Below are 24269 nucleotides of genomic sequence, written 5' to 3'. Positions count from 1 at the left end.
ATGATACTTTCCTAATTTAATACCTATTCAATTTACTTACTTCTCTCTTTTTTTTTTTTTTTTGGATCCGGTTGTGGGGCCTGAACTCTGGGCCTGGGCGCTGTCCCTCAGCTCTTCAGCTCAAGGCTGGTGCTCTACCACTTGAGCCACAGCGCCACTTCCAGCTTTTTTCTTTTTGCTTATGTGGTGCTGAGGAATCAAACCCAGGGCCTCATGCATGCAAGGCAAGCGCTCTACCACTGAGCTACCTTCCCAGCCCAATTTCCTTACTTCTCCTTGGCATTTTAAAATAATTAAATCTTTTTCTACTTTTTCTCCTTATTCTCTGATTTTTATTCTATGTTTTTTACTTTAGTACTCAGGATGCCTAAAATTGTCCAATCTAAATTTATTCCTTTTAGTTCTTCAATAAACATTTGTTACTGTCAATAGTCACAAATAAGGTCTTTATTCTTTCAGAACTTACAGTATGAAGAGAAATTACAGCATGTAATTTCTACAAAAGAGAAGCATAAGTTCCTCTGAGAAAACGTAGTGAGTTTCTACCTTCATCTGTGCTGGGTCATTCAGGACTGTGCAGGAGCCACACAGATAACACTGTGGTTGGGCTTTGAGTTAAGAGATCAGTTAAGTTAGAATAAATATGGACAGCTTTTCCTCACTGTGAAAACTCCAACTATGAAACTTTGTAACAGTGGTGATCATAGAATGTCTCCATTTGTCAACCATTTCTGAGATTAGGGATTTTTAATGGAAGTAACAAAGGACTAATGAGGAATGTGACATTAACAATCTCAGAATAGCTAGCAATAAAAATCAACTAATTGTAGAGGGAAAAACAATGGCCTTATGTTGTAGGAACCTTGTAGACACCACAATGGATGATAAAGATGAATATTACCAATAGTGGATGCATCAACCTCATGTGCCCACAGAGGTGCTACACTGAAAAGAGCATTGCCTCATTTCCATGGGATTTCTGTGAGGAAAATATGACCCGAGTCAAGTTCATGTATACTTACCAGAATCAGCCGATAATGTACAACGCTTACTGTCTTTAAAACTGTTGAGGACATGATAGATTGGGGTTCTATAAACAGGCATGAAGAAGAAACATGCCAAAGGCAGCATAGGTTCTATGATGTCTTGGTACCAAAAAGAAAAGAAAAGAGATGTCACTGAAAAAAACTAGTAAATTTAAATTAGTTTTGTAACTTGGATGATAGTTTTGTTGATTTCTTAAAACATGGTAATTATGTAGGAGAATATGCTTGTTTGGGCTACTATATTTTGTAGTGCATAGAGGTGGTAAGGCAGTATGTCTGTAGCTTGCTCCCAAGTAGTTCTGGAAAAGAATTTCAAGAATGAATGGAGGGAGAGAGAGAAGGAAAGACAGGGTAATAAGGTAAATGTGAAATTATAATTAGAAAATATGGGTCCAAATAGCCAGGTATATGGGAAATCTTGTATTATTCATGGAACAAAAATAGTATATATGTACATACCTATCCTAAACATACATGTACATATATATTCATTTATGCATGTATATGTATAGTATATACTTACCCAGACTGGAGTTATAAGAATTTTGTTAGAAAAAGGTACACTAAATTGAGATTTAAAAGGTATCAGCAATAACCAAAGAACAGTGAGCTGACTGAGAGAAGTGATATTTTGTATATAATTTTTTTGTCTATGTCTGTATGTGTATACATGAATGCTGGTACTGGAACTCAGAGCATCTTGCTCACTCATGGCATTTTCCTCTTAGGACTGGCACTCTACCACTTGAGCACAACTCTTTTAGCTTTTTTTGGTGGCTAATTGGAGATAAGTGTCTTATGGACTTTTCTTCCCAGGCTGGCTTTGAACCTTGATCCTCAGATCTCAGCCTCCTAACTAGCTAAGATTACATGTGTAAGCCATTAGTGCCTGGCTTATTTCCAGTTTTTTTTAACAGGTTGAATTTAGATATCATTAATTGAATGTATAAATAGAAAAAAACCATAGAAGTTGAAATTAGAATATGTGTATGGCAGTGGCAAGAAATTAGGCTGGAAAAGCAATCAGGAAACATTTCATGAAGCAGGGACTCTGTAAATATGCATTGGTTGTGCTTGCAAGCAAAACATTCGTGGAATTACAAGAAAGAATACTTGAGAAATTGAAGCTCTCTACTGATTTCAAGTGATAATAATTTAAAGAACTGCTTTGGTTATATACACGCATTGATGTGAAATTTCTTTTGAAATATTTGAAGGATTCTGTATGCATGTGTTCAAACACTCCTGGTATCCACAGTTTTAAATCACATATAGCTTAATTCACCTCTGAGTGCTGCTCAGACAATTATATAAAAGTGTGAGTCAGTATAAAACAAACCTTATTAAATTGTATTCTTTGCACTTTTAGTTCACTTTTTTTTACAAACAACAATTGTTCAAACTTAATTGAATTTTTTTAGAGTTTCTCAGGGAAAATATGACTACAGGGGGAAAAAAGTATTCATTGGTCCCTTGCCATTTTATCCCTGCTATTATTCTAACGATAAATGGGTAAACTATTCTTTTAAAAAAAAGCAGTTTAATTTTAAGAAATACAATTAGTCATTTCAGGAACCTTTTGCAAGTTAAATTTCAGAAAAAGCATTATACTTTTCAGAAAGAAATAGAATGGTTTTGCTTAGACTTTTGTTTCCTCATCTTCCTTACCTTGTTTGACACAAAATTGGTCAAAATAAAACCTTTCTAAAGTCAAGAACTAACACTATGTAGAACTATAACATTTATTACTGAGTATAAACATAAAAATCTTGAGTACTGAATGCACTGTGTAGTTATAGAAATTTTAAAGGGAAGTATTTAAACATCATTGCATATATATTTACAATATTGCTTCCTACCTTGTTTTACCAAATTGCTAGGCACTTGGAGGTGTCCCAGGAAGTCAGCCATTACTCCCCAGTGGAATGGACCCAACACGACAACAAGGTAACCACCTGAAATAGAAGTGTAAGGTACAGGGGCTGGGAAGGTGGCTCAGTGATAGAGCGCTTGCCTTGCATGCATGAGGCCCTGGGTTCGATTCCCCAGCACCACATAAGCAAAAAGAAAAAAGCCGGAAGTAGTGCTGTGGCTCAAGTGGTAGAGCGCTAGCCTTGAGCTGAAGAGCTGAGGGACAGCGCCCAGGCCCAGAGTTCAGGCCCCACAACCGGACCCAAAAAAAAAAAAAAAAGTGTAAGGTACATTAAATATGCTAGGTTTAATTAGGTAGCCAATAAAGAGAACACCACACGATTTTCAGGCAGGAAGAGAAGTTCATTGTTTTACTGAACTGCTGCATGGTGGAGACCACATGGCTGAAAGGGGGCTGGCCAGGTCTGGCCTGGGTTTAAGTAGGGAAGGGGCAGGGAGAAGGCACAGCCTTCTGTGGTGTGGCCACACCAGATGTGGATATGACTGACCTCAGAGCCTTGGACCCTCCTCCGGTCAGATGGGAAGTGTAACTGGGGGGCAGCAGCCTAGGATGTGACCTAAGAGGAAGGGGAAGTGACTGTCCAGGTGTACCAATTACCTAGGTGACACAGGTGCTAGGCAGAGACTTAGCCGAGAGGAGGGAGGAGTCTGCCTGGCCTTCCCAGGGCAGACCCTGGGAAGTAAGGTTGATGTATAGACCAAAAAGGAAATTTTCAATGCTTCAATGAAAGTTTTTGTTTGTACATATCTACCATAATAATCAGTTGTATTTTTGCAGACAACATGACTAAATTATATATAACTCTTAATTACGAATGTTAGGGTAGTTAAAGTATTTTAAAAATACATAGGTATCAGCATTCCATATGTTAGTCATATCTAGAATTTTTTGTATAATTTGTAACCATCAGGAAAAGTTACATTTTTTATTATTTTCTCTGCCTTTTGAAGATAGGATAGTACACAGGAGACGGATAAGGAAACAAGTGACTTCGTTAGCTTAACTATTCCAATAATCAAGTCCTTCCCAGAGATACATAGTAGTAGTACACATCTCTAAAGCTCTATTTTACTATTCTAGAAAAATGAGCAAATGTGAGAAAAATATTTTAACAAAGAGAAGAAAGAAATATATAAATATAGTGTGGGTAGATGATGGCCAGAAGTAGAAAAATGGCCATAAAAGACAAGTTATGAAGAAATCAGTCACTCAGACACTTGTTCTATAAGATGTTATTATACTATCAAGGGAGTAAGCTAGTCTCTAATTTAGTGTTCATGATCATTACACTACTAATACCTTCTAACTTTCTTTCAGGACATCCAAATATGGGTGGCCCAATGCAGAGAATGACTCCTCCAAGAGGAATGGTGCCCTTAGGACCACAGGTAATGATAGGTACAGAAGCTGGATGCTAAGCATTTTGCTTTCATCTTATATAAGTAGGCCATAGTGTTTGTTCATTTTTAACATATGCCTTAAAGTCTTGTTACACATTGTGTCTGAAGATTTTAACTTAGTAGGAGAGTACATGTTTAGCATACATCCTGGATTCAATCCTCACCACCTTAAGTCTTGTTGATATTCATAGTTGGTAGGCTCTTGAGGATATGATATATATGATATTTGTAGACTGGTATAACAATAACCTATACTTTCAAATTTTATGTTTAATATATTTCTATGCAGTATATTTCCCCAATACATTGCAGAAATACATTATAGTAAATATAAAAAGAGAATCATTACTCTTTTAAGGAAATATTTTAGCCATTTGGTGACTTAGACCCAAAATCCTAGCTACTTGGGAGACTGAGATCAGGAAGGTCATAGATTGAATCCTCCCAAACAAAGGGTTCATGAGACCTCATTTTAGAAGAAGAAATCTGGGCATGGTGGCAGGTGCCTGTTGCTCTATTTTGAGAAGCATAAATGGGAAGATCATGGTCCAGTCCAGCTGGAGAAATAAAGTGAAATTCTATCTAAAAAATAACAAGGGGCTAGAGGTACAAACAATAGAGCACCTGACTAGCAAGCACTGTAGGTCCTGAATTTAAACCCAGAACTACCAGGAGGATGGGGAGGACATATAGTTAATAAAACCTATTCAATTGAAAATACTAAATACAATAAACATTAAATATATTTCTATAAATCTTTTAAAGAATGTCATCAGAAATTTGTTATATACAACTATTTGTATAGAATTGTAAAGCAATAGAAAGCCATTCAGAAATGGTTTCTCTATCAAAATTCCCCAAAACAATATACTGAGATTGAGCATGTTCTAAGGTTTGCTCAACTTTCAAGCATCTTTTTCATGAATATCATTTATTTTAGCTAAAATGTCCTTTTGTTTCTCTAGGAAAAATGGCTTGAAATAGAAATTAATTTTATGATGTTTTAAAGAAAACTTGTCCAAAAATCATTTTAAAAATTTTAGTTCATAGACTAGAATTTAGCAGAATTTATGCTGCCATTTAAAAGCATTGCCCATGATAATTTAGTAACTTATTTCATGTATATATTTTAAACTAATATTTTATTGACCCTACAATGGGGATCAAAGACTTAAGAATGCAGCACTAAGATAATTTAGACCAAGAAGTTTCTAGTCAACATACAATAATATAAACTATATTAAACACGAAGCTCATATAACCTAAGTTTCTCATTTTCCATTAAAAAAGTCACAAAGATGGGCTGGGAAGGTGGCTCAGTGGGACAGTAGCAGAGTGCTTGCCTAGAATGCATGAGGCCCTGTTTTCAATTACTCAGCACCACATGATTAGAAAAAGCCGGAAGCGGTGCTGTGGCGCAAGTGGTAGAGCGCTAGCCTTGAGCTGAAGAGCACAGGGACAATGCCCAGGCCCAGAGTTCAGGCTCCACGACCAAGAACAACAACAAAAAAAGAAATTCACTATGTAAACATAGAGGTCAGCACCTCCCACCCTCTTTACCCCCAGTTATTTTGCTTAGGATCAGTTTTTTCAAATATAGTTTCTTATGATCATATAAAACTCTTGTTTAGACATGACATTTTGTACTTCTCATTGTTGCAACAGGTCCACCTGAATCCTTAAACGACTTGTTTGTCCCCATCTCCTCCACATGTTATACTGACATCAAATATAGTGAAAGCGGGGGTTACACTGTGGGGGAGGGACATACAAAGCAACAAAGAAATAATCTTATAAATGCGTTAGAAACACATGCATGAAAGAAACGAAAACATTAAAATACATATTTAAGGGTTCATTTTCCTAACATCACATTATCTGACCTTTTCCGCTTAACTCATACCTATACTAGATATTGCAAATAAGGGAAACCATGGGACCTATGCTTCTTTGGGCCTGGCTTACTTCACTTAATATAATTTTTTCCAAACCTTTCCATTTAAATTATTTTTCCTCTTTCTACCCAGATTAGAAACGGCTTCTCACTGATATTAATAGTAGTTAGAATTTATAAGATGTATGGGCTATTGACTAAATGACTAAATGAACTTCTAGTCTTTATAAACTAGAACAACCAAGTTGTGTGTTTAGGAGTTAAAGAATGTTTTCCCCAAAGTTTAAGTGATTCATTATAAATATGCATCAAAACCTTCATACCTATAGTTTAATTATCATTGTTCAGTTATTTTTCAACTAGCTACTCTCTAAGTTCTTGTCATTCCAAGACTATTACTGTTGGGATAAGGGCTGTTTTTGTTGTTCTGTTTTGGAGACAAGGTTTTACTACATACCTCAGGCTGGCATTGAACTCCAATCCTTCTACCTGTCTCCCCAATCCCTGCCTTATTCCTACCCCTCAAGTGTTGTAATTATAAATGTTCACAACCTACCAGACTAATATTAGCTTTTATTACTTTTAGAAAGGAGATGAAAGAGTCAGTATTGCTGTGTTCAAATAAGTATATAGTGATTGCATAAGCTATTTGAACTCTCAGCTCTCATTTGAAAACGCAAAAAGTTAAAAACATTCTCATTACTATGTTTTATAAATAGATAAATAACTATATCTTTATGTTACAAATAAGTTACAACAGATTAAAACATATTTCTGTTGAGCAATTTATTGATGACTTTGAGAAACTGTGTTACACTTTTTTCAAAAATCTTTGATTTTCAAAATTAAAGATATTAGTTTATTTCTTCTGTGTAGATTAAGATGCCTTTGCTATCTATTTCTATATAATATGAGAGAAAGTGCCTTGGTAATAACTTACCTCACAAACAATAAATACCTATCATAACCTTATAAAATCATAGCAACAAATAAAAGGATGGGTAGGGAACTTAAACATTTCAATGAAATCAGAATCATACTCATATGAATGGTACAGTAGGAAAAATTACTACTAAAATCCCATGGAACAAGAGAAGTCATATGATAAATTTATTTGGCATCAGTTCTCATCTAAAATATGTACATTATAAACTGTGCTATTTATGATAAAGGTTAGCTATATTTCTTGATATTGGAAAACACGTCTCAGAACAAGCATTTAACTACATAGATGCCACACAAAAACAGCCTGCATCTCCCTTTTCTTCTTCTTTTTAGTTATATTGTAAAAAACAGTCTGAAACATTGTGTTTTCCTTTATGCACAAATACATTACACATACTTGCTTTTCATAAACATTGCTTCATTTTCTTAAACTTAAGATAAACACGGTGAAGGGGTACAGTAGTTATATATTAGAACAACTGAGGTTTTAAAAGAAGTATGCATAGTCTAGTGATTCTTGAATAATGCTGGTTTGTATAACCACGTGGTTAACAGTTAAAACTGTGCAGATGAAGAAATAAAAGTTTGCCTACAATTCAGATATATTGGCTCCATCTTAATCTGTTTTAAATCTAAGTATAGTAACAGTATGTGATTTTTAAAAATTTATATTGGTGTCCTTTCAATACAAATACAACTTTATCTGTTAAATCAACAAAATATTCCTCCTGATACTCTATTTGAAGTCATCTTTTACTTGTCTCAAGCAAGAAGTTGACCTGCATCTTTAAGTTCAGAAAGTACTGAATGATAACCAAAAAATTCATTCTAACTACCCAACTATTTCCAGTTCCTCCAGAATTGTGGAGGATAATTAAGTTATATGCAAGTAAGATTTCCAAATCAGATACTTGGGCTGCAGAAATGGTGAGATGAATATATGATGTGCTCTCACACAGAGAGAAAACTGATTCCATCCTTCCAAATCTAATATAAGTGGTAGAATTCAGCCCAGTACAGGGGAAAACTTCCTAGAAATTAAACTGTCCAATCAAGGAAAGACTTTATAAAGTATCCAAGCAGAGTATGAACAGCCATTTTATAAGGAACATTGCATTGGAAGAGAGATTAGAACAGATGGAATTGTATAGTTGCCATCAGCTTTAAAATTCAGCGATTCTAAATTAGCTCTTCCCATTCTGCCTTTGTTGATATCACTTGGAAAGCCTGTTGTTATTCTATCTTTACTTCTTGGTTTCTTTTTGCATTAGATTAATCAGAAAAAGAATTTTTCATAAATCTATCAACTATGTACTATATTGAATAATTGCTTATTGATTTCGTGTGATAATTCAGTTTAATAAGCCCAACAGTTATTAAAGACCTACTATATTTCAAACACAATACTTGAACAACATCAAGTACCAAAGATGAATAAAATATACTCTGCCTTCAAGGTACTACTGTTCAGCAGGAGATAAAGATACAGCTAGAAAAATAACATAAACAGGCAAGTAATTTGATCAGAGTTGAGAACAAATGGGAAGCTAAGGAAAAGTGTACTCATTCAAGTGCCATGATTTTTGTTCAAGAAGCACTGTGATTAGTACTTGGTCTTTCCTTTTATCCTCCAACATGTCTACAAGGATGACAATATTGTCAGTTTGCAAATAAAGAATATAGAAATTGGAGAATCATTGGTCCAACATTACACATGAAGAAGCAGCCACATGTCATAGCACACACCTGTAGTCCCAGCACTCTGAAGGCTAAGGCTGATGATCACAAGTTTGAGGCCAGCCAGAAAACATAATGAGACCCTGTGTTATTGGGTCATATTAGTAGGGATTCAAACCAAGATAGTTCAATATCCAGAGCTACAAGGAAAATTAATACTTTCTTTTTAGACTAAAGAAGAAGGAGAGTTTTCTTATGGAGCATTTCTCTTACTTTACCACTCATATTTCATCTCTCTTTTTACATTTTCTCATAACCCCTTTGCTAATTACTATCACCATGCTAATCATTTAACCCATGGCTCAAAAACCATTCTATCATCCCATAACTCACGAATTAAGAGATTCAAATAAGATCCCCTTAAAGTAAATAAGCAGTGAACATACCATATAACTAGGCTGTTTCATTTATTTATCTTTAAAGCTAACAGATCCTTCATTAATTGATTGATTTCCTTGCCATTGTAATACTACCAAAAAAAAGTGCCAGAAAGATGAGTTAAAATGAGTAATAAACTGTATTATATGTTTGTGAACTTGGAAAATACAGTAGGCTGGAAATATGATTGGATGTAGAAAAGAAAAGTGAAAATTATAGGTAACAGAGGAGAAAACATAGACTGTGGTGAGCTCTGTGGTCTCCATAGATTTCAAGTGACTTAACTGAGACAGCAGTATGGAAGTAGCTTGGGACAGGTAGAGAGTAAAGGAGGCCTGTGAAGATAGTACAGTTGCTTTAGCACATAACCAAGATTAGAGACAGGAACGAGATTACTATTTTAAAAACCATTTCACAGACAAGTCAATAGTCTTTTTTTCTGGTTAAATATGGGAAATAAAAGATGTCAAGAAACCCTAAATAATTTTTGCTGTGGACTGTTCAGTGGCAAGTGGTACCACAGAACTGACTAAGGGAAGCGACACATAGCACTCAGTCGTCTTGGCCATGGTGATAGACCTCATAATCCCAGCTATGAAATAGAAGAAGGCAAGGAAGATCTCAAGGTCAGCCTGGGAAAAATTAATGGGGCTGTCTCAAAAACAAAATAAAATCAAAAGTGCTATGGGTATAGGTCAAGTGGTAGAATACTTGCCTAGCCAGGTGAAAGGCTTAGTACCTATCTTTTCAACAAGTCAAACAAAATAAGAGCAACAATAAACTCAATCACAAGAAGGTAATAATGAGTTTCTTTTGGTTATGTTGCACATGATGGGAACAACTCGTGAATTTCAACATGAGCTACCAAGGAACTGGGCAAGATAGATGATAAAATATAAATATTTGGACTTCCTAAGGCATAAATAGTTTGAAAATTGTAATAGATAAGATTACCCATAAATGTGTATTGAGAAAAGAATATTCTAACTAGAACTTGGGAAAAGCAATACTTAAAGAGTTAATAAACAAAATAAAAAGAAAAATCAATGAAAATGCTTAGAAGAATAGGAGAAATTGTATCATTCGTGAAATTATTACTATTAGTAGTATAGTAGTGTGAAAGTCCCTTATAAATGTTAAAATAAATTTACACGATAATAGTAACTTTTTGGCCATTAACACAAGTAAGCTAATATAATATCCATATAAAACATTAAATGATTTTTACCTTCAAAGTCAGATGGTCAATATTAACTAGTTTTATTGGGTTGTGTAATTTGTGCATGCATTTTTTGAATATACTTTATTTTCCATGTATTTTGTATATTTGTATATATTAGTACATTTCCATGTTAGATATATTATATTATGATCAATAGTTTATAGTAAATTTCCTTACGCTGCTTTTACCATTTTTTTCAGACTTTATGTAACTGTTCTCAGTCTGACAATTTCAAACTAGTTGAACAAGTATATTTTTCTAAAAATAGAATTGTGGATTTATGAAATGTTTTATTTGAAAAAGTTTACTAGTATCCAGGTATTTTGAAATTAATAAAATAATGTTGACTATTACATTCCAACCATTCTTAATGATTTAACATGCTCTGATGGTCTTCCATATGCATGTAGTTTTTAAGACACAAACCAAATTAATTGTTAAAAGTAGATGCAAAAAAATACAAGAGTGGACTCTTCAGAGAATGAATTACACAGGCCTTATCCAATCAGGAGTTATGTAGGGAAATCATTAACCTGCTCTCCTTTCTTTCCCCCCTCCTCTTTGGTTTTGTTTTTTTGTTTTGTGGTAGTCTGACCCTTGGTTATCATTACAGAACTATGGAGGTGCAATGAGACCCCCACTGAATGCTTTAGGTGGCCCTGGAATGCCTGGAATGAACATGTAAGCCAAATGCTATATTATTATGTTTAGTAACGTGTTTTGTTTTCTGTCTTCTAAAAAGATACTGATTGCAAAACAGTTTAAACACCTCAATTCCTGTAAAGTATTAAAATGAGCTAAACATGAGCTGAAATGCTTGCTTCCTTTTCATTATATAATTACATGTTTTCTTTCTAACCCTGCAAATGGTAATTTTTTTCCATTTTCAGATGTCATAAATAACAATGATTAGCATGTTTCTTCTTAATAACTGCATAGCCTTCCTATAGAATCTATAGAAAAGTATAAAGAAATGCTGGCACGAGTACCATGTCCTAATTCTGCAGAAGTAGATAATTGAAATTCTTTGGCCTTATTTTAGCAGATACACAGTGATTCATTTTGCTTTATTGGGACCACTTAAAAACAAAGAAAGAATTCTCTTTGGTAGTATCTTCTCTTTTAAGGAACTTTCTATATCATAAGATGAATTTTCTTTATAAAAATTCAAGATGCACTTAGGTAAGGAATAAGAGGGGTTTGTTGTTTTTTTACTAGGGGATAAAAGAAATCCAACTCATACTTAGTACTTCATTTTTATCAGCCAATGTAATGCAGTTTGTCACAGAATTTATATTCATTTTTTTATTCTCCAACCTGATGTCAAAGGCAATATACACTAGTGTTTGTTAGTAACTTTCATTAATTCACCAGAGGACCAATTCTATGATGTGTCCTAAAGAAAACTTAACAGAAATAAATTGTTTGTGTAAGTTTGTAGATATATCCTAAAAAAATACTTTGCATCAACTGATGTCTTAATTCCTTACATATTAAATGAAACAACTCAAGTAGCATTTGATGGCATTGAAGATCTACTGTGCCATAAGCTCTTTTGATGTATGTAGGGATTATTTTGGAGTTTCTGAAACTATTTTATTTTCTTTTATTTTTTAAATAAGTTTTTTATTGTGAAAATACTGTACAATTACATGAGCAAGGTAATGAGTACATTTTTTATCAAGCATTGTTGCCTCCTCCTTTGTTTTTTCCCTACCATCCCTTCCCTCCCTTCTCTACAACTATACTCCCTCCTTTACCCCACTCCCGCCTAAATTGTAAATGAACCCCCAAGATAAGCACACTAGTGGTTTTTTCTTGCTTGCTATTGTTTCTAACGTAGTTATAAGGTACCACGTGATTTTTTGTTGCTTTGTATGTCCCAACCCCATGGTCTAACCCCTGTTTTCACTGTATTTGATGTTGATATAATTTGGGGAGGGGAAGGGAAAAATCAAATTGTTTAAATAGGGATACAGGTTAACCCATTGCAATGAGAAATACAAGACGGTGTGTCAAAAAATAAAATGAAACTATTTTTATAGGATGCACTTTTTTTAAAAAAAACTGAAAATAGATTAATAGATAGGTACTAGACAGACTCAAAATTAAGAGAGCCAGGGTTAAGTAGGTCAGATTTTTCTATCATATCATTTTACTTTTAAAATAAATATGGGTAAACATTAAGTCTGATTCTTCTTGAATTCCTCAAAGGCTTATTAGCCTTTTACTAATGGTTTCTACATAAAGGAATGGATAATATTTTGTTCTTATATCCATACCGGAACTTTTACCAATAGTATGGATATGCATATCAAGTTTACCTGCTTAGCTTCCCCCTTTGCAATGTAATAAATTTGAATATATTTAAAATTTTTTTAATTTTAAAATGACCCAGAGATGTCATTAAATATTAAGAACGTATCTAAAGGGGCTGGGAAGGTAGCTCAGTGGTAGAGTGCTTGCCTTGCATGCATGAGACACTGCATTTGATTCCTCAGCACCACATAAGCAGAAAAAATCAGAAGTGGCACTGTGGCTCAAGTGGTAGAGCATTAGCCTTGAGCTGAAGAGCTGAGAGACAGTGCCCAGGCCCAGAGTTCAGGCGCCATGACTGCAAAAAAAAAAAAAAACGTAGATAAGTATTGTTTTTTGTACATTATTATACATTCTAATTGGCTATATGACTTTCAGGAGTAGGGAACCTTCTGATCTGCCAAGAGCCTTTATTGGGAGATGTTAGCTGTTATTGATAGTTATGTTACTAAGAGAAAAAAACAAAAAACCTCCTCTTTATTGAATTTTAATGCTGCCTGCAATTGCTTTAGTAAGGCCAGGTCACATGATTTCACAGGCCTTCAACTGCCCATGAACAGAATTTTCCCCACCCAGTTCAACCTGGTTTTGCTGGTGTAGAGGGAAAAAAGTTTCAGGTGACCATTGAGAACCTCAAATAGTTGGTTAAAATTATCTAGTTCATGTCTCACGTTTTCATGAGTATACCCAATTCATTATGGAGATTAAAAATGCAACTGAAATTTTTACTGTGATTATTTTTGTAGATGTTTCTGTTTCTTAAATGTCCCAAATACTTTTAAATATTTTATATCATATAGTGTTTTACTATTTATATATCTGGTTTAAATGAACTTTTAAGTCTTATAAACTTTAATTTCCATCATTTGCTACTATTTTATTTTACTTTGAGACCATTTTCTATAAGGTAGGATGACTTCAGAGAATTTTTTTTTCTGTTAATGTTTTTCTATCTCAGGGAAACTTTTTTTTTTTAATTTAATTTTATTTTATTTGAGAACATACTGTACAGAGGGGCTACAATTACATGGGCAGGATAATGCATACATTTCTTACCAAGCATTGCAGCCTCCTCCTTTGTTTACCCTTCACCTCCCTTCCCCGTATCTCAGGGAAACTTTTTAAGTGTGGAAGCTACAGCCAGAGAGGATGATGATTGTGTTGACATTGGCACACACAAAACAATCTAAAGAAACATAAAAAACACATTTTATCTCCATTGTCTTTAGTTGAATAAGTTTAGTTGAAATTTCATATCATAAATGAGTTTTTTTAAGTGTCTATTGGCAAAAAAGTATTTCTCATTAATATTTGTGGCTTGATTTTCTTTCTTTTTTTAAGTACAAGCTACTTAAAAATTGAAAGAAAGACATCAGAGTGGTAGGCAAAAGGGGTTTGCAGAATATTATGTCTGGATTTTTTTTCCTTTAGTAATGACAATGTAAATATCCCAACTTTGGCCACAGTAATTAAATACTGCATTCTAACTGGCAACTGGATCCCTTTATTGCAGAATAAACCATTTGTATCAAAACTTGATTAACTTTATGGCTAAAAAGATAATTGAACCAGAAATGGTGCTGTGGCTGAAGTGTAGAGCGCTAGCCTTGAGCTGAAGAGCTGAGGGACAGCGCCCAGTGCCAGAGTTCAAGCCCCACAACCGACAAAAAAAAAATTTTTTTTTGAACCTAGCACCAGGGATTCAAACCTGCAATCCTAGCTACTCAGAAGACTGAGATCTGAGGAATGAGGTTCATCACGGACAGCAAAGTCTGTGAGACTTATATCCAATTAGCCACCCAAAAAAGCCAGAAGTGAGCTGTGGCTCAAGTGGTAGAGTGCTAGCCCTGAGCATAGTAATTCAGGGACAGTGCCTAGGCTGTGAGTACAAACCCCAGGAACCCCCCTCCCCCCCACACACTGATCATCTATCTACAAAGAAAATGGTTACTTTAATGTAGTATTTACATTTCAATAATTTAATGCATTTTCTACCCATTTTATAGAAATTAGAGGAGGAAAATACTTGAAAGATTTGCTTGCTGTTTATCATGTTCTACAAAATTATTTACTTAATGTAGTTCCTAAAATAAGTGTGATTTACACAAGAGGAATTCTCTCCTTTGTGGTAATGATGTGTTTTCAAAAAAACATAAACTTCTTCTAAATTTTATTTTTTAGTTTTGTTTGGAACTGAGGAAGTGGCACTGTGGTTCAAGTGGTAGAGTGCTAGCCTTGGGCTGAAGAGCTCAGGGACCAGACCCAGAGTTCAAGCCCACAACCAACAACAACAAAAAAAAACATGTTTGGAAATGAATCGTGCTGTGTTCTACTTCAAATTATAGTTAGGTCAAATGTTTCAATAAAAATGATATTTGTGTTATATTTAGTAGTTTCTTGATTATGCTGATGGTTCTCAAAAGATTGATGATTGTTATTTACTTGGTTGATTAGAGTTAGTTATACAACTCCCAATTTATTCAACACTATGAAAATTAAAGTGTTTTCATATTAATTATTAATATATCATCATATAATGTAAAAGTGAAGTTTAATATGAAATATAATTTGCTAGAACAGGGCAAGTAGTTTCAATGCAATGTATTAAAGATATTGTATATTATTTGTAATCAATGTAACAATTTAGCCTATATTCTTAAAGTGCTTATTTTTTGCTTATTTTTTGGCATTTAATTTAATATGAGAAGTTAACATTAGCAAATTTTAAAGTAACAATATGTAGTATATCTTATTCATACTATACTTATTTAGTCATTGTATTTTTAGGATACTTACTTACATATTTTAATATGAAAACATTAAACATATATCATATTATCATTGTCCACACATCTTTGTCATGATGTGGATGTAGTTTTTATATAATCTTAAAATAAACATTTCCCCATTTCTTGTTTTTTGTTTTTGTTTTTTGGGGTTTTGGTGGTGGTGGTAGTGGTCGTAGGGTTGAACTCTGGGCCTGGGCACTGCCCCTCAGCTCACAGTGCCACTCCGGGTTTTCTGGTTGTTGTGGAGATAAGAGCCTCGAACTTTGCTGCTTGGGCTAGCTTTGAACTATGATCCTCAGATCTCAGCCTCCTGAATAGCTGGGATTACAGGCATGAGCTCCCGGCTCCTGGCCTTCCCTGTTTCTTTACTGTGTTTTATGTAACAGCAAACAAATCATGCAGCTATGTCTTGCTACCCAAATATTTTACTGATCAGCATACGTCCTATACTTCTCATGTTTTTTTGTCAGTAGGACATTGAATCCTCTAGGTAAAAAAGTGTGTCAGTAATTAATTGCGAATCATTATTATCATCATCCTCTTAGAGTGGCAACAATTTAAATGTCCTTTAACTTCTCCCTACGCATAAGATTTTGACCAATTTTAATTTTCCCTTTTATTCATCAAGTCACACTGGGAAAAATAATTGTATGTGGGCATTCCTAATAGTGTGCATTTCCTATGGGAAAAATCCATTTCCTTTTCTGCTGCTCACATCCCTAGGGAATCTCAAAATAAAACTAAAAGCAGTTTTAAATATTCTAAGAGATCCTGAGTAATATACTAACTTAGTCTCTTTAACATTAGTACATTCAATTTAATGTCCCTATAATTAAGAAATGAACCTTACAACTTTGGGGGAGGGGAGCGGGGAGGGACGTAAGGGAGAGAAAACAAAGGAGGGGGTAACAATGCCCAACAAGAAACCCACACATTAACTTACTGATGTAACTGTAACCTACTGTACAGCATCATTATAAGAAAATAAAATTTTAAAAATATTTTCAATTAAAAACTTTTAACTTGTCTTAGCCCTTTTCCAGGGGCTTAAGACTATAATTAGATATTCTGGAAGCTGAGATCTGAGGATCTCAATTTGAATATAGGAATAAGATTCTTACCTCCAGTTAACCACCAAAAAGCCAGTAGTGGTGCTTTACCTCTAGTGTAGAATGCTAGCTTGAGCAAAAAAGCTGAGACTGCTCACAAGCCCTGAGTTCAAGCCCCTGTTCAAGCACACACACACACACACACAAACACACACAGTAATCATTATTTTATTATCATAATAATTAGAAGGAAAAGAATCATTTTGAATAATCCCAGTTACAGTGGAGTTGGCAATAGTCTTCATTAAGTATTTATCAAGTACTAAAATGTGGTGGAGACCTTTTCATTCAAGTAGACATTAATTTTGTTTAAAAATAAGGTTTATGTTCTCATAAGATGTTGAATGCGAAAATTCTCTTCTACACTAAAATTATGTAATATGACATATATTTGCAAAGATTTCCCTTATTTTCCAGGAATTGCCTTGAACTAAATTTATGAAAATAAGAAAATGATTTATTTCCTCACTTAATAGTAGATAAATCATTAGTTGCACTGAAAGATAATTTGGTATATAGCTATATATGAAGTAACATACATGACACTATGAGTTTTTGAAAAGAAGATATCCTTAAGCACTTTTTTGTGTATTTGTGTTTGTAGCTTAATATGAGCTATATTTTACATATATTGATACTTTACAAATAATTTCATTTTGAATGAGATACAAGGGATTCATATTGTGACATAAATTACAGTTCCGTTTTAGTTTCATAGTTAGTGCTTTGGACTCCAAAAGTAGCATAGTGATTCAGGATACAAACAGACATACACACATGGATACATATAGTTATAAGTGATTACAGTGTTTTGTTTTAAAAATAAGTAAACATAGTTAAAACTTAAAACTTGTCTAAAAGTAGTTTGATGTGGGAATAAAAGTATCACATATAATTTTTTTTCATTTAAGAATCAAAACTATTAAGATAGTAATTGGAAATGAACTTTACAATTTTGGGGGTGGGGTGAGGAGGAGTGTAAGAGGTAGCGGGACAACAAGGGAAGGGACAACATTGATCCACAAGTAATGTACTCATTGCCTTACTCAGGTAACTGTAACCCCTCTGTACAGCAGCTTTACAATAAAATAAAATTCAAAAAAAGAATAAAAACTATTAAGATAGTAATTCCATTGCTGAATTAGAATTGTCAATAATAGCTGAATTATCAGTATTAACTTATTATGAAACACTTAAGACATAGATTAAAATGTCATTTATATTGTTTTACAGGGGTCCAGGTGGCGGTAGACCCTGGCCAAACCCAACAAATGCCAATTCAGTGAGTATATAATATAATATATTTTGTATTTTGTAAAATTTAACTAAGGTAACAAAAATAACTGCTTTTGAAAGCCTTACCCATTGTATTAATCTTTTTAAAAGTAAGAAATATGTTTTAAATATATCCATTTAGAAAAATATGCATAAGTTTTGAAATAATATAATTTTTTACCTCAGGAGTTAATATAAACATGCATCCTATGTTTTTAATAGATATCAAAAAGAAATATTGGGCTTTAAGTATATTACATATTTATCATAACATAGCCTGACTTTCTATAATATCTATAATGTATGATTATCTGTGATAACCCTCAATTAGAGAATGATCAAACTAAGTTATTCTGATTGGATTTGCTACATGCTTTACACCTAGGTTTGCTCCCTTGCCCTGTCGGAAAGCAAGTCTTCATTTTCCTATGCCTGTTAGTTAAATTGTCCTCATTGCACATGTCTTTTCCTAAAATCCTAAGAAGTTTCCTAGTTTTTTTTTGTTGTTGTTCTGTTGTTGTTGTTTTGTTTTTTGGCAGAGGTTTAACTTTACAAACACATTCTTCTTAATACTGTCACATAAATATATGCACAGCTTGCAAATTGAGCATTTCATTTTTTAACTAAGATGATTTTAATCTTATGATACTGGAGATATTTTTTTCTTCTTGACTTTGGAATCTTGAGATCTTCAGTAATGAGAAAACCTACGAACATTTGTGTGGTGTGTACTTTGCACACATGTATCCAAATCAAGTGAGTCAGTATGGCAGTAAAATATAGCCTGTGTCTCTAACCAAAAGGTATGTTATTTGCTAATGTGCATAAAGGTATACAAATGTTCACTAAATGAACATGAGACTGATCAAAAGTTTAAGGTTACATTAAACTTCAAGAAAGTTAAAAATGAGATGTGCGTGTAGTATAGAAAATAAGAGTAAACATACTAAATCCATTACTATTCAGGGAAGAAATTACTTCAATCAAGGTAAACATATTTCTTTTTAGTTTTAGTAGCTATACCATACACTAATTAAATGCAGTTATTGAAAGTTAAAAAAAAAAAGATTTTGCTCTCAATTGGTTCTTCAGTAGACTAACCATTTTTTCTAAAACACTCTTGTTATATTATGTCATAATGCAAATGAATAGAACTTCTCAACTTCTTTTGGCTTTTTTACATGCCTAAAACAAGTTTTGATTTGTGTTTGTTTCATGTTATCTGCCTTAACCAAGTTATTCAAGATTTTACTTTAAAATGGCATCTGGCTTGCAGCCTTTTCAACTTTCCAATGAAAATGTTATTAAGGAGGCCAAAAATAATTTTGTAACACTGAAAACTGGATAGTCTTCCCACTACCAATGTCTGGAAAGAAATTTTATTATCTACATGTTCAATGAAATTTGATTAAAAACCAGCCAATATCCCACCTTTGCTAATCATCCCACTACTGCCCATACAGAAAATCAGAGGACAATTCACACTACCCTTCTTTATATACTCATCCTAAGATTATACCTCCCCAAAAACAATTAAGAAGGTGGGCATCATTTGGAAAGATGACGCGGAAGATGTTCATTATATCTAAAATATTGGAGTATGTTTTCCAAATGGAAGGGTAGGACAGAGGCAATTGTATTCTGATGCTATTAGAGAGCTTCCTCTCCTCAGGGCTTCATAGAACTAAGCATTATGGGTAGAAAAATGGATTATATAAAATCAGGAGCTCTCCATTATTTTAGACCTTGTGAAACACTAAGAACTACAGTAGGAGTTGTGCTTATTGACATGGGCCCCATTGATAAAAACTGAAATGAGCCCATGACCAGCATAAATGTAGGCATCCCCAGTATGTGAATCAGGAAAAGAAGTGGGAAGTGGCAAGTGATTTTCTTGCTTCAGAAGTAGAACTTCATCATCATCATTAGCACGCAAAAGAAAAACATTCCTCTGAAAATGATTTATTTTGAGAACAAGAAAGAAATTACAGAAAAATGATGACTTTCTAATAGAAACACAGGGCTTCTATAAAACAGAAGCAAAAAGTATTGAGGGACTTTTCTTCCCTAAACACCACTGATTGTTTTATAGTAATAATCCATCTATATTATTTTGAATTCCAAGTTCTTTAGTCTTCCTGTGAATACTTAATATTACAAACATTTTTCAGTTTATATTAATACAGTAAGTCTTTGACTCATATCAGCATATTAAAGTAAGGAGTTTGTTTTTTACTTTACTCTTTTCACATATGCTTCACATACTTTTTTCATTATTTTGTAGTAACCTAGAATTTACATAAAACTTGAAGAATATTTGAAAAAATTCATACAAGATTCTCTAGTATGAATGTGTTACCACATTGCTTTATTATTTTCTCTCTGTATTCAAGCATCCTTTTGTTGTGATCTATTTTGTTTCTTATCTGTAAATATTTCAGTACATCTTTTTTAAAAAGCAAAGTTATGATCTTTCACAATCCAAAATTGTCACCAAGCAGAGAATTAACATTAATGCACTGCTACTTTCTAATCTTCACATCTTCTTTAGATTTTACCGGTTTTCTCAATAGTATCTTTTTTTTTTTTTTTTTTTTTTGTCGGTCATGGGGCTTGAACTCCAGGCCTGGGCGCTGTCCCTCAGCTCTTCAGCTCAAGGCGAGCGCTCTACCACTTGAGCTACAGCGCCACTTCCGGTTTTCTGGTGGTTTATTGGAGATAGGAGTCTCATGGTCTCTCCTGCCCGGGCTGGCTTTGAACCGCGATCCTCAGATCTCAGCCTCCTGAGTAGCTAGGATTACAGGCGTGAGCCACCAGCACCCGGCTTCAATAGTATCTTTTTACCAAAAGAAAATTCCAATTCTCTGATTGCATTCACTTGTCATAATTTTTTATCTCTTTTAATCTAGGACAGATCCCAGCTCTTGTCTTTTGTAATCGTGCAGTTATATTAGACACACTGCATTATTTAGACCACTCCATAATTTGCTCTTACCTGATATTTCCTTATTATTAGATTTGGGTTATAAATATTTGTCAGTATACCAGAGAAATAGTTTGGTGTTGTTGTTTTTTTTTTTTTTTTTGGTGCATCAACTCAGGAGGCACACAGTGGTGATTTGTCCCATACTGGTTATGTTTATACAGCATGTGCTAATTGTGAGTTTTCAAGACTGTTTACTAAAAATAAGACACTTTGTATTATAAAGTGCAGAAAACCAACCAAACTAACTTCATACTAGTGGAGAATGTTACTAGGTCATAGATCTGAAAAGCCCAGTATATTTATTTTTATTATAGTTATTAGCACATATTAACTGTATAATGGAACTCACTGTGACACTTCTGTACTTGCATACATCAGGTATTAATCATGCCCATACTCTTCTTCTACCTTGTCTCCCACCTCTTTCACCTCTTCCTTCACCCCTTCTCAGTCTCTGACAATCTCTCTTCTAAAAATCTAGAATTAAGTCAGGCACAAGTTGCTTATGCCTATAATCCTAGCTGCTCAGGAAGCTGACATCTGAGGATCATGGTTCAAAACCAGCCCAGGCAGAAAAGTCCTTGTGAGACTCTTATCTCGAATTAACCACTCAAAAAACCTGAAGTGGTGCTGTGGCTCAAGGGGTAGAGCCCTTGCCTTGAGCACAGAGAGGTTCAAGGACAGCACACAGGCCCTAAATTCAAGGCCCACAATTGACATGGTCTATGTGTGTTTGTGTTTGCAGGTGGTTATTTTTTTGTTTCCTCACAGAAGCTCGAGATTAATATGCTCCTAGTTCCCATTTGAGCTTGAAAGAATACTACTCCTTAGCAGTTAAGCAACGGAATTGAATATAACTCTTAACTGAACAATATTAGCTCAAATGGGGTCATATACTCATTTATGAAACTATGATGGATGGGGAATAAATACTTTATATGCTGATGTTGGGTATACACCTATTCCTGAACCCCATCCAAATTATGTATAGTAAAAATAAGAAGTGCAGTTCACTGAAGAAAGTTAAAGGAATTGTTAGTAAAGAGGAAATAGGCAAAACAGCAACTATTCAATGTGGTATTATAATAATCAGCTCACTAACTTGGCAAGAATATGAAGAAGAAAATTCTTTTTAAATATATATTTTTATTATAAAAATACTGTACAGAGGGATTACAGTTACATGAGTAAGGTAATGAGTACATTTCCTATCGAGCATTGTTGCCTCTTCCTTTGTTTTTCCCTTACCATCACTTCCCTCCCCTAGAAGAAAATTCTTTAAGAAAAAAAAATGAGCATCTATTATTGTGATTAAGCTTAGAGGAAAGACATATGTATTGCTTCAGAAGGTTCTGTTGTATACAAATACATGCTTACTTTTGAAAATAACTCTAAAAATAATATTTTCAGTTTTCTATTGGCATAGATAATGTATGATTTAACTTGTTCCCTGAATTTCTAAATGTCACTACCTACAAAATAATTTCAGACTTCAGTGTTGATACTAGCTGTTACTGATCATTTAAAAAACAAACTTATTTATTTTTCTGGCCCCTACCATAGCACCATAATCATGAGTATTAGGGCTCAGGATTATTCAGAATATTTGAATTTCAGTTCTTGAATTTCAGAGTCAGTCTAGCTTAGTCACACATTATATGTTGTCTTTAATTTTCTCAGCTGTCAAATAATAGATTCTTATAGTTCTAGGATTCTGACTTTCTAGCTCTTCTCTATCTTCATTTTTATCTTGCATTTAATTTTAATGGGCATTTTGTATGAAAGATGAAGTTGAGTTAGAGGGAGTATTCAGGGATAAAGAGGGGGACAGTGATGGTGATTTCAAAGATTTGAATCCAAGTATTTGGGATGATGACATTGACTGAGCTGGTAGAAAAGCAGGTGTACAAGAGAGACAGAGAGTGAGGTTTTTATTTTTGCTTGAGGTGGGGTGGGGGTGATTTATTTTAAGTGTTAATTTCCAAGTATTTGTACAATACCTTCATTTAACAGAAAAGAGGGCATTTAATGTATATTTCCATGCACTCAGGTTACCATTTAAATTTATGAAGTTGAACCTCCATAGTCTTTCACCAGCAGCAATTTATTTTACTCTTCTTTAGTCAGTTACTTTTTAAATTTTTTTAATTGTGAAAATACCGTATAGGGGGTTACAATTACATGGGCAAGATAATGAGTACATTTCTTATCAAGCATTGTCGCCTCCTTTTAATGGCACAAACTTTCTGTTCTGTGAGCAAAATCACAGTACCCTTTGTCCTCCACTATGGTAGATTTGGGAGGAGGTGACTGTTAGGAAACTCCTAGAAACCCTTCTCAGTCTCAAGCCACTATGAAATTATATATTCCATTTCCCAAATATATATACCTATTCACATTTCCTCCCTCCCTCCCTCCCTCCCTTCCTTCCTTCCTTCCTTCCTTCCTTCCTTCCTTCCTTCCTTCCTTCCCTCCTCCTTCCCTCCCTCTCTCCCTCCTCCCCATTCCCTCCTTTATTTCTTTCCTTTGTTCCTTATACCAACCCATACCACCATTCAGGTGGGTACTTACTCTCTTTAAATTCCAAATGGCTAGTTCAAATACATCTTCTGTACCCACATAATATTTCTGTCTACACTACTATTTTTTGTGCCTTTCACACTAAGCAGTCAGATCGTGATGATAATTCTAGGAAGGAAAGTTCTATAAAGTGCTAGGGCTTTGAATCAGGACACTGAAGGTTATAAAGTAGAAACTGTGTATGGAAGTCACAAATGAAGAGTTTGGCAGGGAGAAAATGGAAAGTACTTGAACAAATAGATGAGATAATAACGGAGGTTCCTCAAAAGACTTCACATAGATCTCCCCTATGATCCAGCAATCCCACTTTTGGGCATTTACCCAAATGTTTACAAACAAGACCACACTAAAGCTACCAGCACAATTTTTAAATATTTTTAAATTATAATTCTATTTAATTCCATTCGAAGGTGCCATGCAGAAGAAAAAAATAAAAATATGAAAGAAGCAACAGCTTGGGTAAATGGGATAGTTGTAATGAACTAGTTATGGAAATAAGCAGAAAGTTTATTGTTTTCTACCTGAGATAAACACATAGATTTAAAAATCTGTAAACAAAATACAATGTTGAAATTCAAATGAAAGCCAAGCAGGAACTTGACAGGATGGTGAAGTACCATTCACAATGATACAATTGCTATATCAATCAGTTCATAAAA

The 24269-nt window shown here is 34.1% G+C and overlaps 1 protein-coding gene across 4 annotated transcripts in view; it reads left to right on the top strand.

The window, feature by feature from the left end:
* The window catches only part of LOC138807216 (single-stranded DNA-binding protein 2-like), a 154261-nt gene that overhangs the window by 102550 nt on the left and 27442 nt on the right, over positions 1-24269 (top strand). For 2 of the 4 annotated variants that reach the window (XM_069992815.1, XM_069992813.1), the window contains exons 4-7: positions 2927-2993; positions 4297-4367; positions 11169-11236; positions 18003-18051. In XM_069992815.1, coding sequence (XP_069848916.1) covers positions 2927-2993; positions 4297-4367; positions 11169-11236; positions 18003-18051 — 255 coding nt within the window. Of the gene's footprint in view, positions 1-2926; positions 2994-4296; positions 4368-11144; positions 11237-18002; positions 18052-24269 lie in introns of all 4 variants that reach the window. The other 2 variants (XM_069992814.1, XM_069992812.1) reach the window with 1 other exon arrangement.

Source organism: Dipodomys merriami, unplaced genomic scaffold (genome assembly GCF_024711535.1).
Source record: "Dipodomys merriami isolate MVZ:Mamm:240054 unplaced genomic scaffold, mDipMer1.0.p SCAF_416, whole genome shotgun sequence".
Lineage (NCBI taxonomy): Eukaryota > Metazoa > Chordata > Mammalia > Rodentia > Heteromyidae > Dipodomys > Dipodomys merriami.
The sequence above is the reverse complement of the archived record's forward strand: the minus strand, read 5'-3'. Positions and strand labels throughout refer to the sequence as shown.